Source organism: Haliotis cracherodii, unplaced genomic scaffold (genome assembly GCF_022045235.1).
Source record: "Haliotis cracherodii isolate W230 unplaced genomic scaffold, xgHalCrac1.p SCAF_25, whole genome shotgun sequence".
NCBI lineage: Eukaryota > Metazoa > Mollusca > Gastropoda > Lepetellida > Haliotidae > Haliotis > Haliotis cracherodii.
Genome location: NW_027266281.1, coordinates 2,977,406 through 2,993,926, shown reverse-complemented (window position 1 = coordinate 2,993,926; position 16,521 = coordinate 2,977,406). Strand labels below are relative to the sequence as shown.

The following is a 16,521-nucleotide window of genomic DNA, read 5'->3' as shown; positions in this document are numbered from 1 at the left end:
CAATGCCGTGACGTCATCGACAGTGTGACGTCACTGTCATTGTACATTTGGCGCCACGTCAGCTGGGCGAGCCTCGGCTCGGTCTGAGGTCACCGAGTGCAGCGAGATGTAAACAAACAGGTTTGTTTGTGTTTTTCATGATTAATTACAAACTTATGGCGTAAAACTAACACAGAAATATATGACGACATGCATGAACATATCACGAGGTGCGGTGCTTACATACCAATCACACATCGTCTCTATTTACACTCAGTTAACAATTTTCTTACCTGATCATGAGAACTTCCAAACACAACAAATGACAAAATGTCTGACAAAGTTTTTACAAGTTTTATTCATCTCCAAAGACAACAAACAGTTTCACGTAAATAAAGACATATGTACACACGACGACGTGAACGGCACACCACGTCACTGTCAGGTCTCCCCCACCGTCCACACAAACACGACACTGACGTCACTGAGCGCCGCGGGACACGAGGAGATCCGCCACTCGCGTATGTCTCATGAGTCTCGCCCAGGAGGCCGCCGTCAGCCCGTCGTTGTCCCTGGCGTCGATGTCCACCACGTGCAGAGACAGCACAAACTTCACCGTCTCCATGTCTCCTCCCCTACAGGCCCAGTGAAGGGTGTTGTCACCGTCCTCGTCCACCAGTGACACATCGGCCCCTTCACCCACCAGGAGCTCAAGCACGTCTCTGTGTCCATAGTATGCTGCCAAAATCACCGGTGTCATGCTCCCCCTCCACCTACAGTTGACGTCCACGCCCCGAGACAGGATCCGCTTCACCTCCTCCAGGTTCCCGTCCCCGCTGGCGACATAGAGGTCCTCGCAGTCTGCTGGTGATGGAGTCGCTGTAACACAAAGTAAACTCTGTACACTTCCAGACATCTTCGTCATACATCTACATGGTTCACACCTCAACGTGGTGACACGTGACACGGTACGTCATCAACCACTTCCAACATGGCTGACAACACAAGGATCAAGGGGAAGGACGACAGCTGGTTCATGTAATCAAGGATTATGTGGTCAATGTTTAGAATCTTTCTGTCACATCCAGTTGCTGTAACATTATTCTGTGTGTGGCTGGAGAGTGTCAACGTTTGATGAACTGAGCTTTATGAGATGATACTGTCAGTACAGTTGCTGTTTGGAAATATTAGATAGATCTTATAAGACATGACATTGGTTTATGTCAGTCTGTTTGTTTGCAGTAGTCCAGCAATAATATGGCGGAGTCTGATAAAGACAGACAGTCCAGTGGTTGACAACATGAGCACTGATCTACACAACTGGGATACAATGACATGCAAGACGCAAGTCAGAACCCTCACGGGTCTATACCCCAGCTTGTTAATTGTTGGGGGGATTAAAGTGTTGGCTTTCTGCCTGCTGGCTTCTCCCACCTACCCCGTGTAGCAGGCTTTTTTGTGGTCGTCACTGGTGTCCTCGTGGTCCGACTCGGGTCGCTCGAGCCTGAAACACAGAACATGCTGTTCAGAAAACAATTCAAACTAAATAAGCATTATACATACAAGATATTCGACAAAGTTTATGTATTTTAAAATTTTGACTGATGAATACAATTTCAAAACCATTCATCTTAGAGGTATAAATATAAGGTCGTCTAGCGACTAACAAATCATTCAAACGACTAGATTCTATCATAAATATACAACACAAAAATTGAGATTGCTGTTCATCTGAGCCACGCGTCTGTACAGGCTTGTTGGATTGAGTCTTATGGTGGTACTGCCAAAACAATTGACTTGTTTCAAATTATTAGGATAAGAGACTACATTTATCAGCTTGTTATTGTAGAGACTGTTTATATGAAGGTTTGTGGAGTAAACTTTCAAGCTTATATTTGTTACATGTTGATGTGACCTCATCTCGTACAAAGTTGGACAGTGACAGTATCTACCACCTGCTGGGTTCTCCCACCTACCATGAGTCGTCACTGTCGTCATCTGTGCAGCCCTTTCTCTGTGGCTCCGGTCGTTCGAGGCTGAAACACAAAATATGCTGTTCAGTTGGGTTGGGTTTTACAGGTTCTTAGCAATATTCCTGCAATATCTGGGCGGGGAACACTAGACATGGGCTTCACACATTGTAACCATGTGGGGGAATCAATCCCGTGAAGAGCGAATGCTTTATCCACTGGGCTACCCTCCCCCATATATGCTGTTCAGAAAACTATAAATTGCAGGTAAACATTACAACTACTGGCCTGGGAGAAGCTTTTGCCTTTCAACAAATGTGTGACTTTCAAATTTATTCACTGATAAACTTGATTTATAATACAGTTGCTGTAGTAGAGGTATTATTAACAGCGTTAGAAATTGGCACTAGTCCTGTAGTCTTTACTAGACTGCCCAATAGTAAAGGTATCCTAAGGAGTAGTAGAAATTGGCCCCTTTTAAGGGTTTGGCTATATGTTATCATTATAAGGAATAGTGGACAAAAACTGTTAGTTTCTAACCCTGATTAATAGGCTATACCGTAGCATGGTGACTGACACATTTTGAAAATCGCTTATATTTATTAGATTTAGATTGCTGGAAAAACACCCCCTAAATAAACCTAAGCTGCACACTGCCTCTGTGCTACCTGCTGAGATATATCTCTTCTCTTGGTCGAAGTTGCAGAAACTGAATAGATTGTTATTTTCTTGTCATAATAATATAATCATTCACCATACAACATAAATGAACACTACTACAACATCCCAATAGTTCAGATACATAACGACTAGGCTAGTAAACATGTCATTTTAAGGGTTTTATATGTTACCATTATGAGGACTAAGGACTAAACATGTTAGTTTATATTGCTGTACACGGAAGAAAGACCAGATCTCAAATAAACTGAAACACAGCATATGTGCATTTATCATATTAGAACATTACAACATCGTATGACATCAGCTACCTACTCTTAATTCCCAATTATGGAATGATTATTATTTTAGTCTGACTTCTTTAGTTGTGGGTGGAATTGTTATGACAATGAAACGGTCCCCGCAAGTTGGTGCGTTGTTGCACAATATCAATAACAATAACAAGTTGTTGTTTGAGTATCAATACTGCGCATAGCAAATCTACATAGTACATACAGGTCAAATACTGAACATTGTTTTCTAATTTTCATTGCCTGCTATGTTATTACTGTATATTTAAATTATACTCAGGTATTTGTTGTCAGTGAGAATCAATGCACATCGTTATATATATTTTGACCAGGATATGACGCCCACCAGTGTAATTCTGGAGGAAAATATATTTTTCGTGCATTTCAACGTCTGTGGATACATCGTCAAATAGACAACTGTCTTGATGGTTTCTGTGTCCATATTGCTTTTTGCTAAATGATGATAACAGGCTACTAAATGTAGAGTGCTGCGACCTATCGTAAATTATTTGTTGTTCCGAGTGACTTTGCTTGATGTTTTAGTCCCCAAACTCCCCAATACAAACACTCTCTTAACTAGACTCTGAAACTGGTGCAATTTACGTCGTTTGATGTCTCGGACTACACAGTATTACAAACAACGATATACGAAATGCTACAGAATAATATTTCAGTTATAAACTTTTCATGATGATGCAATAAATGTAAAAGAGCAACAGGTCTACATGACTCAGCGCGTGTGCAACACAGTGGTAATTCAGTGTCAGGAAAATTCTTTGCAACACTGTCATAATTCAGCATTCCGAGCGATGGCGGCAGTACATCCATCACAGATCAGCTTACTAGATTCTATCTGAGGCAGAAACTGTCGCCGGCACTACAAGATGTTTGATACGGTGTTGGGTTGTGTAAAGAAGGAAATAAACACGTACGTTTTAAGATTGAAATGCCGATTGCCAGTGTGCCAAGCGCCAAATTGTTTTCGCATTTAACGTCCGTTCTAACTTAGTCATAAAATAATGAGAATCATGCACATTTGCCCTTATATATTCTACATTTCCTTGCCATCCTTCAAAAAACTATGTGGGTGCCCTGCAAAAATACATTTATTCCACATAAGATATTCCGGATTAGAAGGACAAAGCTGAGTGTTAAAATAATGAGGCTGATACATTTAGCCCTGGTCTGTAGTGGGGATGTATTTCAGTAGATTTCTGCCATTATATGATGCAGAACAACGTATTAAAACATATGAGCGAAAAAACATAGCAGACACTATGACTGAACAGATTTAGAAAAAATCTCATATCATCTAGTCTTCAGTCTCAGTTGTAAATAGTTCTTATTAGTTCAGAGGATAAAACTTACAAGCATATTTTTGCAATATACTGATTAAAATAGAACAAACAAGCTTTTCAGTTAAACGAGGTATGAATGTTTCCATCCAGACGTTTGTTTATCCCCGGTGGCAGGCTAAACAAACGTCTGGGTGTAAACATTGTGTGAAGCAAGCACCTGGTTCCTTCAAAATGTATTCTGTTGTACATAAATCTTACTATATTTACAATGTCTGTTTCATTTAATATCCTAACAAAATTCTGAAGTACAAACTGAAAACTTACCACCGTTTACGTCCTCACACGAGCGACACAACTCACTGTCAGTCAAGAAACGCCTTGACTAGCGAAGGGGCGAGCTATGACGTCAGTGTGACGTGTCTGGTTAGGAGCATGTCATAGTTTGGCGCTCGGCTGCTACTTGTGCCGATCACTCTAGGATAATACAGTGTGGAGTGATACAAGATCTACAAGTCTTACCACAGTCTTACCATATTTCGTCTCAGATTGCATGTTGAGGTAAAAAATTAAGCCTACTTCATTGGTTAAAGAAATCTACCTCATCATCGTCTTTATTTTTATTCTAAGATGCTTCGCTAAAAGATCAAAGGCACCGACTATACTTTATCCTGCGACAAAGCATTGTTTCCGCGTGAAGATCCGGAGTAGAATAAGGTCTTGAGCAACCCATGCTTGGCGTAAAAGGCGACTATGCTTGGCGTAAGAATCGAGGACGGATTGTCAGGCTCGGTTACTTGGTTGATGCATGTCATCGATCCCAATTGCGTGGATCGATGTTCATATAGATTAATCACTGGATTGTCTGGTCCAGACTCGATTTTTTACAGACTGCCGTCATTTAGCTGGAATATTGCTGAGTGCGGCGTTAAACAACAAACCAACCAAATAAACCATGCGACAACAGTCACAAAATTGTTCGATGCGGGCGTTGGTGCCCTACGAATTAAGTATGTCTTCAGCATGGATCGATGCTCATAACATCAATCACTGTAACGACTCGATCTATTGACTGTGACGACTCGATCTATTGACTGTAACGACTCGATCTATTGACTGCAAGCCTACTCTTCTCACTTTACCATGGGAACATATTTTTAAACTGGTCGAGCCCGACTTGCCTGGCCCTTGCCCTGCATGAGACATCATTCTGGTTTGTTAAGAACCATCAGACCATGAACTCATGTTTTGATCGGAAAAATACCAAGAACTACTGACCAGTTCCTCGACCTTATCACAAGCAAACAAAGCATCGAAGCTATCGCGACGGTAGCCACCATTTTGAATGTTGTATTTGTAAAACATGTCGGCCGCTGACATAGTGATGAAGTGTTGCCTTGTTGCTATTTCATTTCGTATTGCTTATTTACAAAATGTTTACTGAACATGAAATTTGATTGTAGATGAATGCGCCCAGGTATTTAACTCAGTCACAGCAATAACACATATGCATACTGAAGTCCGTTAAGTAGGAACTACATCTGTCGGTTAAAGAGTCGTTGGTTATCTGACATACTAGTAATTTATCGATAAAGGATCGTCAAGAAGGATATCCTGAATGACTATTGTTTCGCGCCGCTTTTAACAGTATTTCGGTTATACCACGGTGTGTCAGCTTGATGTGGGAGGAGGGGGCACGGTTGGCCCAGTCGTCTAAGGCGCCGCGATTCGCTGTGAGTTGCATGCCTTGGGCACGCCAGAAACCTATGATTGTGGGTTCGAACCCGGTCCGCCCCAATTATGTTTCTAGGTTTGTCAGCACCATACCCGTGCTCGTGGGTTTCACAGAAGTGGTAAACGTCTTAGACCTGCATCACTTCGGGCTTTCCTCCCACATTCAGCTGACACGCCACGATATAACTGGAATACTGTTAAAAGCGGCGTTAAACCCAACTCACTCACTCACTCATGATGTGGGAGGAAAATACGAAATATTGTATAGTGCTGGGATTCGAACCTACGGTTATAGATTTCTTGCACGCCTAGGGGACGCAACTCTGCACGGCGAATTGTGCCGCCTAAAACAACTGGGTCAACCGTGTCTGTCTGTCTGTCTGTCCCTCTGTCCCTTTGTATAAATAAGATAACCATATTTACGGGACTAAATGTTACTCAACTGGACTCTGCTTTGTCTCTTCGTCGGTAAGCCAGCTATACAGGTGTTAATATGCGTGACGGAACGGTCGCTATACCTGCCATATACCAATTATCAGAATATTTATCTATATATACAGGGCATTAGAAAACCCTTGACAATGCGGTTCTGACAATTCAATCAGGAAGACGAGTTATTTGGGCTACATGGGTGGCCCAGTCGTCTATAGGGCGCAGCGATTGTGGCTTCGAATCCCTGTTCGTCCCGAACATGTTTCTACGTTTGTCAGCACCATACCCGTGCTCGTAGGTTTCAGCGAAGTGGTAAACGTCTGAGACCTGCATCACTTCGGGCTTTCCTCCCACATTCAGCTGACACGCCGCGATATAACTGGAATACTGTTTAATGCGGCGTTAAAACCAACTCACACACCACTTGTGCGGCGGAAGGATATTTGCTGATAAATTTCCGTCTATGACTTGTCACAGATTCTTGTTACTTCACGTGCCTCACCGTGATATCATGTCTACTGTATAGTATTAGACGTGTTAATGACGCTTCTCGCAGCCATTAGCAACATGGGGCTGGTGTATCATGTCTACTGTACAGTGTTACAAGTGTTAATGACGCTACCCGCCGACATCAGAAACACAGTGCTTGTTTATCATGTGTACTGTACAGTGTTAGAAGTGTTAATGACACTACCTGCCGCCATCAGAAACACAGAACTGGTGTATCATGTCTACTGTACAGTGTTAGAAGTGTTAATGACGCTGCCCGCCGACATTAGAAACACAGGACTGGTGTATCATGTCTACTGTACAGTGTTAGAAGTGTTAATGACGCTACCCGCCGACATTAGAAACACAGGACTGGTGTATCATGTCTACTGTATAGTGTTAGAAGTGTTAATGACACTACCCGCCGACATTAGAAACACAGGACTGGTGTATCATGTCGACTGTACAGTGTTAGAAGTGTTAATGACGCTGCCCGCCGACATTAGAAACACAGGACTGGTGTATCATGTCTACTGTACAGTGTTAGAAGTGTTAATGACGCTCCCCGCCGACATTAGAATCACAGGACTGGTGTATCATGTCTACTGTATAGTGTTAGAAGTGTTAATGACGCTACCCGCCGACATTAGAAACACAGGACTGGTGTATCATGTCCACTGTACAGTGTTAGAAGTGTTAATGATGCTACCCGCCGCCATCAGAAACACAGGACTTGTGTATCATGTCTACTGTATAGTGTTACAAGTGTTAATGATGCTATCCGCCGACATTAGAATCACAGGACTGGTGTATCATGTCTACTGTATAGTGTTAGAAGTGTTAATGACGCTACCCGCCGACATTAGAAACACAGGACTGGTGTATCATGTCTACTGTACAGTGTTAGAAGTGTTAATGACGCTACCCGCCGACATTAGAAACACAGGACTGGTGTATCATGTCGACTGTACAGTGTTAGAAGTGTTAATGACGCTGCCCGCCGACATTAGAAACACAGGACTGGTGTATCATGTCTACTGTACAGTGTTAGAAGTGTTAATGACGCTACCCGCCGACATTAGAAACACAGGACTGGTGTATCATGTCCACTGTACAGTGTTAGAAGTGTTAATGACGCTGCCCGCCGACATTAGAAACACAGGACTGGTGTATCATGTCTACTGTACAGTGTTAGAAGTGTTAATGACGCTACCCGCCGACATTAGAAACACAGGACTGGTGTATCATGTCCACTGTACAGTGTTACAAGTGTTAATGACACTTCCTGACTGCAGTAGAAACAAAGGGCTGGTGTATCATGTCTACTGTACAGTGTTGGAAGTGTTTATGACGCTTCCTGACTGCACTAGAGACACAGGGCTGGTGTATCATGTCTACTGTCCAGTGTTGGAAGTGTTTATGACGCTCCCTGACTACACTAGAAACACAGGACTGGTGTATCATGTCTACTGTACAGTGTTGGAAGTGTTTATGACGCTCCCTGACTACACTAGAAACACAGGACTGGTGTATCATGTCTACTGTACAGTGTTGGAAGTGTTTATGACGCTCCCTGACTACACTAGAAACACAGGACTGGTGTATCATGTCTACTGTACAGTGTTGGAAGTGTTTATGACGCTTCCTGACTGCACTAGAGACACAGGGCTGGTGTATCATGTCTACTGTCCAGTGTTGGAAGTGTTAATGTCGCTTCCCGTCGCTACTAGAAACACAGGACTGGTGTATCATGTCTACTGTACAGTGTTGGAAGTGTTAATGACACTTCCTGACACCACTAGAAACACAGGGCTGGTGTATCATGTCTACTGTACAGTGTTGGAAGTGTTAATGTCGCTTCCCGTCGCTACTAGAAACACAGGACTGGTGTATCATGTCTACTGTACAGTGTTAGAAGTGTTAATGACGCTGCCCGCCGACATTAGAAACACAGGACTGGTGTATCATGTCTACTGTACATTGTTAGAAGTGTTAATGACGCTACCCGCCGACATTGGAAACACAGGCCTGGTGTATCATGTCTACTGTATAGTGTTAGAAGTGTTAATGACGCTACCCGCCGACATTAGAAACACAGGCCTGGTGTATCATGTCCACTGTACAGTGTTAGAAGTGTTAATGATGCTACCCGCCGCCATCAGAAACACAGGCCTGATGTATCATGTCTACTGTACAGTGTTACAAGTGTTAATGACACTTCCTGACTGCAGTAGAAACAAAGGGCTGGTGTATCATGTCTACTGTACAGTGTTAAAAGTGTTAATGTCTCTTCTCGTCGCTACTAGAAACACAGGGCTGGTGTATCATGTCTACTGTACAGTGTTGGGAGTGTTAATGACGCTTCCTGACACCACTAGAAAAACAGGGCTGGTGTATCATGTCTACTCTACATGGTTAGAAGTGTTAATGACCCTTCTTGTCTGCACTAGAAACACAGGGCTGGTGTATCCTTTACTGTACAGTATTGGAAGTGTTAATGACGCTTCCTGACACCACTAGAAACACAGGGCTGGTGTATCATGTCTACTCTACATGGTTAGAAGTGTTAATGACCCTTCTTGTCTGCACTAGAAACACAGGGCCGGTGTATCATGTCTACTGTCCAGTGTTGGGAGTGTCAATGACGCTTCCTGACACCACTAGAAACACAGGGCTGGTGTATCATGTCGACTGTACAGTGTTGGAAGTTGTAATGACACTAACTGACTGCACTAGAAACACAGGGCCGGTGTATCATGTCTACTGTACAGTGTTGGAAGTTGTCATGACGCTAACTGACTACACTAGAAACACAGGGCCGGTGTATCATGTCTACTGTACAGTGTTGGAAGTTGTAATGACCCTTCTTGTCTGCACTAGAAACACAGGGCCGGTGTATCATGTCTACTGTACAGTGTTGTGAGTGTTAATGACACTTCCTGACACCACTAGAAACACAGGGCTGGTGTATCATGTCTACTGTACAGTGTTAGAAGTGTTAATGACGCTAACCGCCACCATTAGAAACACAGGGCTGGAGTATCATGTCTATTCAACAGTGTTAGAAGTGTTAATGACGATTCCCGCCGTCATTAGAAACACAGGACTGGTGTATCATGTCTACTGTACAGTGTTACAAGTGTTAATGATGCTACCCGCCGACATTAGAAACACAGGGCTGGTGTATCATGTCTATTGTACAGTGTTAGAAGTGTTAATGACGCTACCCGCCGCCATCAGAAACACTGGACTGGTGTATCATGTCTACTGTATAGTGTTACAAGTGTTAATGATGCTACCCGCCGACATTAGAAACACAGACCTGGTGTATCATGTCTACTGTACAGTTTTAGAAGTGTTTATGACGCTACCCGCCGCCATCAGAAACACAGGACTGGTGTATCATGTCTACTGTATAGTGTTAGAAGTGTTAATGACGCTACCCGCCGCCATCAGAAACACAGGACTGGTGTATCATGTCTACTGTATAGTGTTACAAGTGTTAATGATGCTACCCGCCGACATTAGAAACACAGGACTGGTGTATCATGTCAATTGTACAGTGTTAGAAGTGTTAATGATGCTACCCGCCGCCATTAGAAACACAGGACTTGTGTATCATGTCTACTGTATAGTGTTACAAGTGTTAATGACACTACCTGACACCACTAGAAACACAGGGCTGGTGTATCATGTCTACTGTACAGTGTTACAAGTGTTAATGACACTTCCCTCCACCATTAGAAACACAGGGCTGGTGTATCATGTCTACTGTCCAGTGTTGGAAGTTCTAATGACGCTAACTGACTGCACTAGAAACACAGGGCCGGTGTATCATGTCTACTGTACAGTGTTGGAAGTTTTAATGACGCTAACTGACTGCACTAGAAACACAGGGCCGGTGTATCATGTCTACTGTCCAGTGTTGTGAGTGTCAATGACGCTTCCTGACACCACTAGAAACACTAAGCTGGTGTATTGTGTCTTCAATGCAGTGTTAGAACAAGTTTTAATTGAGTGTAAATTATTTATAATTGCTTTTGTGTTTGATTATGAAGTTTGCTCGTCAAAACAATTTAGGGAACACTGATATTTTGTAGCACTGTTCATTGGATTCCTTCTAAATTTGGTAAATGGCCTTCTGATTGGCGGCTAACATACTGATATTGAAGACTACCCTTACTCAAGTGACTTCATGACCAGAACAAAGAATTTGAATCATACTGAACAACGTTAATTTTCACCAGCACTCATTTTCATGGAATTTTTTGTTGTAATCTCCTCCTCACAGCTGCCGTAAGAATGGAGATCGTGCATTTGCTCACTTATCCTCATGAAGCACGAGCCACACTGTGTTCAACATGCCACAACGTCGACACCTCACGATTGAAGAACGAGCCAGAGCTATTGGCTAGCTAAATGAAAATATTTCACAGCGGGAAGCTGCTCGAAGGTTAAATGTTAGTCCATCCGTCATTTGCAGATTACGTCAGCGATTCCAACAAACACAGACAGTACGTGACAGATCAAGGCCAGGACGCCCTCGTGTGACAACAGGAAGAGAAGAACGTTACGTCGTTGTTGAAGCATTGAGGAGGAGAGCAGTCACAGCAAACCATCTTCGAAGGCAAATGAGGGCTGCTCCAGGAACAAATGTCAGTGACCAAAGGAGCAGCCAGAGACGCATGGGCACGGCAACACCGACAGTGGACAAGACAACAGTGGTCAGCAGTTCTTTTTTCTGACGAATCTCGGTTCTCACTGCAGCATAATGACGGTCGTGTTCTTGTCTACAGACGGCGTGGGAAACGTTTTGCTGACGTCAACGTCCGTGGGCACAATCGTTTTGGTGGTGGTAGTGTCATGGTGTGGGCAGCCTTCTCATTTCATCACAGAACCAATCTGTACGTCATCAACGGGAATTTGAATGCTGTTCGTTACAGGGGTGAGATTCTGAGACCAATGATGAATTTTTGTCTTCATCGAATAGGCCAACAGGCTGTTTTCCAGGATGACAATGCTAGACCTCATCGTGAACGCATAGTCACTGACTTTCTGGGACAAAACAATGTTACTCGCATGGAATGGCCAGCATATTATCCTGATATGGCACCCATTGAACACGTATGGGATCTGTTAACGAGACGTGTTAGAGAGAACCACCCTCCACCTCAAGATCTGCGCCAGCTTCCTCAATGGCTGAGTTTGGAGTGGCCTGCTATCCCACAGAACACACTACAGACATTAGTGACATCCATGAGGCGTCTTTGTGTTGTATGTGTGGCTGCTAGGGGCGGACACACTCGTTACTGACTTTTCTCTCTTGGCCTGGATTTCCAATTTTGACCCCAGTGACATTATTGACATCAACGCTTGTTCACGTTATGAAATGTAGTGGGTTATTTCATGATTCTTTCAGGGGCACGGGTGGCCCAGTCGTCTAAGGCGCCGCGATTCGCTGTGCAAAGTTGCGTCCCTTGGCCACGCCAGAAACCTATGATTGTGGGTTCGAATCCCGGTTCGCCCCGATTAAGTTTCTAGGTTTGTCAGCACCATACGTGGGTTTCACCAAAGTGGTAAACGTCTGAGACCTGCATCACTTCGGGCTTTCCTCCCACATGAAGCTGACACGCCGTGATGTAACTGGAATACTGTTAAAAGCGGCGTTCAATCAAACTCAATCACACTCACGTTATGAAATGTAGTGGATTGTTCATGATTCTTTCTTACTGTATACTCGGTCATTATTAAATTTACTACACATGTCTTCGTCTTCTGTTCTTTTTTAATTTTAAGTGCAAACATATTAGTGTTCCCTAACTGCTTTTGAGTAGTATAGTTAGCCTATTATAGAGGTTGCGTATAAATGAAGCAGGATTAGAAAGCTCCTGTATATTTTCACCCCGTATAAATGTCGTGTTACTAAAACTTACTAACTTATTTAAGAGACGAGCACCTCTTCTAGTTTTTATCTGAGTCATGCGCTCTTTTCTATATTGTATTGAATATTGCTGGGAGTATTCATACCGACGTTGACCTATGTACCCGGGTATTGGGTGTCCTGTCTTTTGATATTATGATCAGAAGGACGATCAGCTTTGAAAACAAGACTGCCAGAGACAGACGCTAAACGGTTTCGGAACCAAACCCTAACGCCACAACACACACGAAACCTTGCACACAAACATTCCTCCGTGCACGTGAGCTGGTAAACTCTCTACGCTTGCTGCACTGCAATATTTATGATCAGAGTAGGAATGCGTCGTCTGCAATGTTATGAGGTGAAATTGGGTTTAACGCCGCGTCCAAGATTATTGCACTCACATAGCGACGTGCATGCGTGTGTGTGTGTGTGTGTGTGCGTGTGTGTGTGTGTGTGTGGCTGCTTTTACTAGACCGGACTGATGTCGATTTATAGTGCTAGCCCACTGAGATACCATGCCGCAGTTTAACATGAATACCCTACTCAGACACAGTATACTGACCAGTCCTTGTTTTAACCCCTTAATGCCAGGGTAAACACCAGACAGGGTAACAACAAGTACCATATTTTAACGTCTTTTGGTATGACGCGGCCGGGGATCGAGCCCCGGACCTTCCGATCTCCGGGCGGACGTCTACCACTAAACCACGGAGGCGGTCTACAATGTAATGAACGCCTAAGAGTTATTGTCATTCCGGAAACTGGCGGAAGTCAGTGGTGGATAGACAATATGTTCAATATGTTCTGCAGAAAAGTCAAGGATCGACCCCGCACAGGCCGCCCTAGGTCAAGATCAAAAGTTCATCGGGCTGGAAACTAGACTTTAATAAATTCACTTGTGGACGATCATGCCTCGGGAAGATGAAACTATCTGAACGTGCTACCTTTGTTTGCAACATTGACGCGATGACATCTTTCCAACGAATGAATCATGACTTTCTTTCGCATGAAACAGTATGACAAAATATATGTGTGTGTGCGCGCGCGCGCGTGTGTTTCTGTGTGTGTGTGTGTGTGTAGGCGCGCGCGTGTGTGCGTGTGTGTGTGTCAGTGTATTTCTTTCTTAGTATTATTGTATATATATCGCATTGGTTTTCGACAGTGTTGTTGTAGTGTTTTATTGGATTATGCACGGTACCAGTTCCCAGCCTGATTGGCCCAAGCTGCCCTTGTTCTGGCCAGTTCTATTGTGTTATGGTGAGGGTCCGGGGTAATCTTTTGTCTTGCCTTTAGAGGGCAGGCTATTTTTGCTGTCCGCTTGGTCAGTTTTATCTTCTATGCTAACAAAAGGACTTTGTAAATCAGTCCACCATGTATAGCTGCACCAGGCAGTCACTGCATGAGACAGACACTGTGACAGACAAGACTTTTCACAGCAGCATGTCTCTCTAGTTTTAATACGAAGTTATAAACAATATGTAGGATATAATATTTGTTTTAGTACAGCATGTATAGTGTAAACATTAGTTCAGTGTAGGTTATAATTGTGTGATTTGAGTGTATGAATGTAGTTAAAGTCATTAGTATAAGTACAGTAATGATTATAAGAACACCATTCATGTTTTCTGATTTAATGTGAAAATGCTATAATACTTTTATGATAAAGGCGACTTATATAAGGATTTGTGTCCCAATCGTGTCCGCCATTTTGTTGGCCATGTTTAATTTTCAATACCATGGTACATGTTATGTTTGTGCCATGAGAAATTAATCAATATCATTCATTTTCATGTGTGTTGTTTGTAATTAAGAGTATATCACAGCACAGGTAATGCTAGTACATGTATGGCTCAGATAAGGACATATTTATGTAGGTTTATCTATGCCATTCCATTTGAGATTATGTTTAGAATGAAATGATATGGCAGTATTACTGTGTATATAATTGTATGATATGTATACTAAACTATGTAAGTGACGTGTATTTGATCACTTACAGCAGGATCTGCAGTGACAAGCAGTTACAGTAGATTATGCCTACTGTCACCTGAGTGCCACACATTCGGTAGGCATCTTAAACATTCTAGTCCTAGTATAAGCTACATACCTGTATTTGTGAACTGCATGAATACTATACATCTTGTACATATGAGTGCATTGGTGCAGTTTAAGTAATATGTAGCACAGAGATGAATATTATGACTCATGTGATATCTGTCATAGCTTTATGTGATGGGATGTAAAAACCATTTATGCCTATTCATCAAAACTAAGTTCTAAATATTACATAAGGAGGACATCATGATTAATGTGGAGAATGCATTTTAATTATTATATCAATAACTGTGATACGTGCAGTGTGTAGAACTCCATGTATGTTTTACTTATTTGTTGTTCGTTCTGCTACAGGGTGAATATGAATATTGGACTTTATTCAGACATCTCAATTTTCTGAGACAGTTTTATGTAGGATAACACTGTTATGTGTCAGTGTATTTTATTGTATTACACATTTATAACACAGAATGTTTAGACACAAGTTAAAGGCAGAAGGCATATCCTTTGTATATATATTGTTGGAAATTCAAGACATACACTAATGCTTTTTTCAAAGGAAATAACATATTTCATGCATCTTTCGCATGGAATGTTTAGGGAGAAATCTCTGCTAAAAGTCTCACCTCCTGCAGCACCCGGAAACGAAGGGGGCGATGCTGTGAATGACACCTGCGACAACGACGATGTAGTCAGCGACCTGTCCGTAACATCGACCTCTTTAATATCTTCTCTCATCACACAGCTAGTATTCAGTGTCACCATGTCCTCTGTAAGACCAGTGATTACTTGATTTGAATCATGTAGGTCATCAATGGTCTGATTTAGTTGAATGTTTAAACTCTGAATGTCAGTTTTTAACTTTTGCTGCATTTCCTGCACGTCCGCCCTGTATGACTGTTCATCATTGGAGCGCGCTTCTATCTCTTCTCTCTTCACACAGCTTGTATTTAGTGTAATTAAATCTTCCTTAAGAACAGTGTTCACAATCTTTGCATCGCGAAGACCAGCTTTCGTCTCATTCAGCTGCAGCTGTAAACTGTGGATGTCTGTGTTCATCTCGCTACGAAGCTTAACAATACTTTCTTTGTAACTGTCTCTTTCCCTTTCTACACGTCTGAACTGTTGTGTTACTGCCCGAAGTTGTGTCTTTGTGTAATGAACGTTGATTTTCAGTCTGTTAACTAAATCATGAACACGTTCACTCATAATATTCCTAATGTTATACTCTTTCAGGATGCCAGTAATCGCTTGCTCCACTAGAGGCTTTATCAGGGCAGGAATGAACGTGTCAGTCAGTTGATTTTTCAGTGATGACTCCCACCTCTTAAAGTGCTGTTTCATATCAGTCTTAATATTAACAACTCTTCCTTTCCATGCTTGGATACTTGCGGTCAGGACTCTCACTTGTCCAGTCAAGTCGGTCAAATTGGTATCAGCATGTGCGTCTCTGACACCACACAAGAACACAAGACTGATGAATACAACGCTTGTTAGTTCCATCATGCAGTGATATGTGCAGCTCGCCGCAGTTACGAGAAGACTGACTTGGTGCTGGATCAACATGGAGCTTAGTCCGAAGTGTTTGACAAAAAGCCAACTCAGGAATGCTCTGACAGAAAATTCCTGTGCGTACATGTGGCACCACAGACACAAATAAGGCAGGGAACTTCATC

At 42.7% G+C, this 16,521-nt stretch overlaps 1 protein-coding gene across 1 annotated transcript; it reads right to left on the bottom strand.

Annotated features, from left to right (window-relative positions):
- Nucleotides 1–350: 350 nt before the first annotated feature.
- Nucleotides 351–16,483, bottom strand: LOC139472811 (uncharacterized). Its single transcript, XM_071255292.1, has 4 exons — nt 15,472–16,483; nt 1,956–2,015; nt 1,418–1,483; nt 351–858 (listed from the first exon to the last, which is right to left on the bottom strand). The coding sequence occupies exons 1-4, from the start codon at nt 16,481–16,483 to the stop codon at nt 461–463; spliced, it is 1,536 nt and encodes a 511-aa protein (XP_071111393.1). The 3' UTR covers nt 351–460.
- Between the last annotated feature and the right edge of the window lie 38 nt (nt 16,484–16,521).